This window comes from Achroia grisella, unplaced genomic scaffold, assembly GCF_030625045.1.
Source record: "Achroia grisella isolate CSIRO2021 unplaced genomic scaffold, CSIRO_AGI_Agris_v1 utg512, whole genome shotgun sequence".
Taxonomy (NCBI): Eukaryota; Metazoa; Arthropoda; class Insecta; order Lepidoptera; family Pyralidae; genus Achroia; species Achroia grisella.
Window position 1 is genome coordinate 3,673,284 of NW_026712906.1, and position 6,637 is coordinate 3,679,920.

Below are 6,637 nucleotides of genomic sequence, written 5' to 3' on the forward strand. Positions count from 1 at the left end.
AGAATATCCGGAATTTTTTTATTTGACGGTGAGTATGCCCGAGCCGTAAAATGTAAAAATTAATTACTATCAATCTAACTGTCAACAGCATCATCATTCTACTTGTCATAGTTTTTAAAGTTATAAGTTTATATTGCATAAATAACACATGTTGCCTCAAAGTTTATCTCAACAAAAACGTATTAATTATTAATATGACGGAAGAAAACGAGAATAGTGATGAAAGCCATAATGAAGAAGAACAAGAACAAGAGTCGGAGCCAGTGAATGAAAATAATGAAGAAACAGCAGTATCTTTTAAAGACTTGGTTAGTCATTCGAATCAATACAGTACAAGTTTTCTTTTTATTTCCTTTGATACTCTATAAATATAGTATTGTTATCTTTTTAATGGACAACATACACACTATAAAATAATATAATTATGTTATAATTGCGTTTTTAAAGATGATCGAGAAAGTTTATAGGTTATATTTTCTCATACATACAAAAAAATCGTCTTACCCCTCTTAATTGATTTCAGGGAGTCGTTGATGTACTATGTGAAGCCTGTCAAGAATTAAAATGGAAGAATCCATCAAAAATCCAAAAGGAGGCAATACCAGTAGCATTACAGGGCAAAGATATAATTGGCTTAGCAGAGACGGGTTCAGGGAAAACAGGGGCATTCGCGTTGCCGATTCTACAAGCACTATTGGAGAGCCCACAGAGATACTTTGCACTTATCCTGACACCTACTAGAGAGTTGGCATTTCAAATATCGGAACAATTTGAAGCACTAGGTAAGAATTATAAAAACTTCACTTCTTTTAACATTGACAGATTTGGTACAAGCATACCATTGTTGTTGTATAGAACGCATACAATAAAAGATAATATAATGATCCCAACAGCGAAGTAAGATTAAATTTAAATAGTTAAATACATAATAATATATGTTTCCATTATATTTGCTTTTTTATCCTTTTTATAAGTAGACTATTGACATGTAGTGTGTGTATTTATGTTCATTTACACATTTTATTTAAACTAAAATTTTAGACATTGTATATAAATTTGTGAACCACCTGTAACATTTAAGTAAAAAATACCTTTTATAGACTCATTTATCTTGGATATCATCAGAAAGTTTATTTTAGAATAATATATTATAATGTATGTTAAATTTGTTGAATTTTATATAAATAATTTTAAATTTGTACATTTAAACATTCTACTGTATAGCTAGCAGTGAGTGCGTAACACTAGTGCAACTACACCAGTGTTACCCACTCACTGCTAGCTATGCTAGGTTGTGTCGATTGACTGGTAGAGATCTCTTTTAGGGAGAAGTCCACCTTTGCTCTAATCATCCATAATTAAAATTGTTACTGTAATTCAAAGTGGAAAAAAGTATATATATCTATTTTTGCAGGAGCCAGCATAGGAGTGAAATGTGCAGTCATAGTGGGTGGAATGGATATGGTTGCACAGGCTCTCACATTGTCTAAGAAACCTCACATCATCATTGCAACCCCAGGAAGATTGGTGGACCATCTTGAGAATACAAAGGGATTTAATTTGAAAGCACTGAAATATCTGGCAAGTACAAAATATTTATTTATTTAACCCTCACTGCTGAGGATTGCGACTCTATACTATCTTGTTGATCAGCTGTCGCCATTGATTCCGTGCGTGGTATACTGTGGTAATATTCTATTCAATTCAAAGCCTTTATTAATTGACACATAATTACACAATCTAACAGAAATATTTACTTAATAATTTAATAATATTCTTTTAAACATCTTAAGTGTTATTTTAATCAAACTTTTGACTACTTTGCAATATAATGTCACATTTTGTGTACCCTACATGTGTTATCTAATTTACAGATGACTTCAAAACGATAATCATTTAATTTTTAATTTCTTATCTGTGTATGTAAAGGTGATGGATGAAGCTGACCGTATACTAAACATGGACTTTGAAGTGGAGGTGGATAAGATCCTGCGTGTGATACCTCGGGAGCGCCGCACCTACTTGTTCTCCGCAACCATGACGAAGAAAGTACAAAAGCTGCAGCGAGCGTCCCTCCAGGACCCGGTCAAAGTGGAGGTCTCCACTAAATATCAGACAGTGGATAAGCTTCAGCAGTACTACGTTTTTATACCTGTAAAGTACAAGGTATGTCATAGTTTAATTGAAATTACGATCTGTGGTATAGTGGTTTAGCACACTACTTTATTTCTGATAATTACGGTTTCGATTCCTCGCATGGTACAAAGTTATAATTTTTTTTTTGTTTCTAGTATATCTGTCAGTCAGATATAATCCAATCGGTTCGTAAATGGTAATGAGAGTCGCAGTCTAAAGTTTTATTAATGAGTATAATTCTTTGTATTGGTCTGTAAACAGAGCGAGCTGCGTATGCTAGAAACAGGCGAAATAGAGATAACATATGTAATAAAGAAGTACAATATTGTGTCCCAACAGGACGTATACCTGGTGCATATACTAAACGAGATGGCCGGTAATTCGTTCATCGTGTTCGTGGCGACGTGCGCGAACGCACTCCGCTGCGCGCTGCTGCTGCGTCAGCTCGGGCTGCCTGCAGTGCCACTCCACGGGCAAATGTCGCAGAACAAGCGGCTGGCTGCACTCAACAAGTTCAAGAATAAGAGCAGATCTCTACTCATCTGTACGGACGTGGCTTCCAGGTGATTATAATAATCATTATGTTAATACGTGAAGCAAAAACTTTGTACCACTTTTTACGAAAATTATGCCGACGGGAATTATTAATATGAAATTTCGAACACCTATGTTATTAATATTATAAACGCCAAAGTTTGTGAGTATGGAGGGATGTCTTTTACTCTTTCGCGCAATAACAACTGAATAAATTTTGATGAAACTACAGTACTATAGCTACATCAAAATAACGCGTAGACTATAATTTAAAAAGATATTATGTAAATCGGGTGAAATATAATGATAAATGTCAAGTAAGTGTGATGCAGACGAAGTTATGCTGGTCAGCTAGTAGTTTATATAGAGAAGGCGCGCCGAATGCAATTTTTTTTTCAATTTTGCATAGAAATACATTATATCAATAAAAAAACATTACACACACTACTATAAATTTGCACGCATATGTATTTTATTTATTGTTAAAGTATGTAGTCAAATTGAGGATATTAATATTATTTGTCTACTGTCATACATAACCATAATAAATTCAATATTAATAAGTTATTTTTTATATACTGCTCGCTCAATATACAAATATAAAATCTCAATATTAAAAGAAGTAATTTGAATTAGAACCATAATTCATTGAAATTAATTATGGCGACTTTCTACCACTACTACTAATAATTTTGTTAATATATCTCTCTCAATGTACAGAGGTCTGGACATACCTCACGTGGACGTTGTGATCAACCTGGACATTCCCCTGCACAGCAAGGACTACATCCACCGCGTGGGAAGAACGGCACGCGCCGGCCGCGCGGGAAAATCCATCACATTTGTCTCACAGGTATTTTAGTAATGAAATTAAATTAATTTACTTGCAGAAAACAGATAATGGAAATATGTACAGACACACTTGATACGGCACGATGAGTTCATGAATAATATTATTGAGGGGAAAACAACAAAAGAGGGGGAGGGAAAGACAAAGATACATCAATAAATTAAAGATAAAATTGTAGTCGTGTCGTATCAACATTTAAAGAGCATGATAGAAGGAAAGTGGCAAGACAAGAGTGTGGCTCTTAAATTATGAATAAATGTTTTTACTGGCAATAGTTCAATTGTCCCAATTTATGAGTACGCATATTTTAAATATATTACAATTTAAAAATATAAATGGTGACCTCGTCGTGATGCAGGATATTCTTACCCAAAGATTAAATTAACATCTATACGCTGCTTATACACGACACATTCTTTAACGCGCGATTTTGGTTGCGCGGGAAAGTCAGCGCGCACAATCGTGTGTAATTCCATTTTACTATTTATTGTAATCATTTCACTTTCTTTTAAAATTTTATTTTTTACATTCCATAGATTTTATTTTCCAAAGACACGTTTAAGATTTATAAATTAACAATAACTATAATTATGTATGTGCTCCATTTTGCAATGATAATTAATTATTATAAAAAGACGCTAAAGCACTCACGATTGAAGAACGTGTGAATGTGCGTGTCTTTCTTGTTTTCTTTGTCTACATTTACATGCACATTGCTTCCTGTGTGAAAGCTTATTCCCGCGTTAAAGAGCGTACGTGTAAAGACAGCTACGAGTATTGAACCGTTTAGTAGTGAAATGGTAACAGAAAGATACGACGCTTTTGCATTTATATGGATTTTGTATATATGTATGATGTATGTAACAATAATTGATACAGTACGACGTGGAGCTGTACCAGCGTATCGAGCAGTTGATTGGCAAGCAATTGCCGCTATACAAGACAGACGAGAGCGAAGTGATGGTGCTGCAAGAGCGCGTCGCGGAGGCGCAGCGGTTAACAAACATTGTAAGTACTTATCTCTACTACGGCCTTTTTCTTCGGACTACTCTTATGCTCAATCCTTAAAACTTTTCGGCATAAATTTTACGTAAGACCTTTGAATAAAAATTTAGTTAGAGGAGCATTTCTTACCAGTTATTTGTGTTGTCCCGACTAACCTAACTTTTCCAATTGTCAATTTGTCAAGATTGTACTAAGGGCCGGAAACGACTTGTATGAGTCCACCGATAGGGGTTCGTAATTTCGATTCCCCTTTGCATTGAATGGGGATCAATCTGAGGGCTCTACTGCTGGCGTCTAAATGGGTTCTTTATTTGATTACATTTTTTTTACATCAATCTATCACAAATCAATCTATTTATATAGATATTGAATATGCTTTAATAATTAAATATAAAAAAAATAAGACTACTTCTCTAAGATCATAAATTGAAATAGTATTTATTTCGTAGGAGATGAAAGAGTTAACTGACAAGAAAAATATAAAGGGCAAGAAACGGGGCGGCGGCGGGGACTCCGACGACGACACGGAGGAAGCGGCCGGAGTGAGACGACGCATCAAGGGCAAACCCAACAAACACGCGGCCAAAAAGAGAAAGCGATAATGAAAATTTTAATTATATTTAGTGTTTTATTTCTAAATTAGTAGTAAGTTGTTAGACTCGGTTCCTGTAAATTTGAATATGCTATAAGCAATTTTCCAAGTTGCTTATAGCATATTCATATGCATAAACAAATAAATGCAGCAAGTGACTCTCTGGTATCCTAGAGACGGGATCAGAAGACAGGGTCGCCAAAGAACATGCTGGAAAGATGACATCAACCTGATTCTGGCACCGTTCTGGAACAGGGTTGCGGAAGACAAGAGTTCAGTGGAGAGAGCTGGAGGAGGCCTATGCCAAAAGGCAACGAGTTGCGGGATATTTTGTAAACATCAAAATGTAACCCAACTTTCGGAACAAAGGGCTATATATTATTATTATAGCATATTCATGCGTTGCCATTCTTGTGGACTAATTTCCATATCATCCTAATCTTTCTGTTTCTCTGCTTCTTTAACAACGCAACAAATTTTGATGCCGATTCACTATAATTTAGATCCTAAATTATATTGAAAACAGCAGAAAAACTTTGCGGAAGGAATTCTCAAAATTTTAATTTCAAGCGTAAAGGGGAAATAGGGGAAACATGGTTCATCTTTTTAGTAAGTAACCATTGAACGTCTTCGAGTGCGTTGATCACTTAATCGCAATAGAAAACACAGCGTATTTAAAATTTTTTAATCATTATTTATTATTTCTATACAAATAGAACTGTACAGATAATTTTTTAAATTAATATTTACGACAATTCATCTCCTCACGACTTTTTACAAAAGTGGAAACTATTCAACATCACGCACGTAATTAACGAGATCGCGCGCTGTTCGCGAGCTGGCGGCCGCCGCCGTCGCTGCGTCGCGCGACCACGCGGCAACTCCTACACGGACACGGCAAAATATCGATACTACTTCGTATATACTATCAATATCGATACTTTCGTACTCGATACTTTTACTCGTATACTTCTTCGCAGGTATTGAAAAGTATCTAGTACTAAGTATCAATATAACAAGTAGCTAATATTTTCAAATTTGACACTGGTTTTTAGGCCACCAGATATTTTGAGTATGCAATAATTGAATTAACGTAAATATGATGTGTAAAATGTAACGAAATTTTACTTAAATACTATTAAGTATCGATAGTTATTATTCGACACCGTGCCCGGGGTCCGCGTGTCGCGCGACTCGGCGACTGCTTGCCGCGCGACCGCGCGACCACGCGACGCCGCGTCGGCCGCGCGACATCCGTGCAACAATTCTGGCCATCGTCTATTACACTATGGTCGCACAAAATTGGAAAACTTGTTTGGTGTTTCACTGTTTGTACAATGAAGGCATTACCGTCTGGCAGTATAGCTATTGCGGACACGTTTCGCGAACAATAATAGACTCTTTCACCCCGTAACAAGAGCGGACGCTCGCCGTACAATAATTTATCACAAATAAATAAGTACAATTTATATCGACGTAATTCTAATTAACCACATATAATACAAACAGCGTGGCAGTGA

At 35.7% G+C, this 6,637-nt stretch overlaps 1 protein-coding gene across 1 annotated transcript; it reads left to right on the plus strand.

Annotated features, from left to right (window-relative positions):
* The first annotated feature begins 126 nt into the window (after positions 1-126).
* Positions 127-5,127, plus strand: LOC131846781 (ATP-dependent RNA helicase DDX47). The gene is made up of 8 exons (XM_059196178.1): positions 127-308; positions 524-782; positions 1,415-1,581; positions 1,930-2,166; positions 2,476-2,699; positions 3,391-3,523; positions 4,400-4,528; positions 4,975-5,127. The coding sequence occupies exons 1-8, from the start codon at positions 195-197 to the stop codon at positions 5,125-5,127; spliced, it is 1,416 nt and encodes a 471-aa protein (XP_059052161.1). The 5' UTR covers positions 127-194.
* Positions 5,128-6,637: the final 1,510 nt, after the last annotated feature.

Coding starts and splice junctions, on each gene's coding strand:
- LOC131846781 (XM_059196178.1), top strand. CDS start 195: ATGACGGAAGAAAACGAGAATAGTGATGAAAGCCATAATGAAGAAGAA. Junction 309..523: donor CAGTATCTTTTAAAGACTTG/GTTAGTCATTCG, acceptor AATTGATTTCAG/GGAGTCGTTGATGTACTATG. Junction 2,167..2,475: donor TTATACCTGTAAAGTACAAG/GTATGTCATAGT, acceptor GTGTCCCAACAG/GACGTATACCTGGTGCATAT.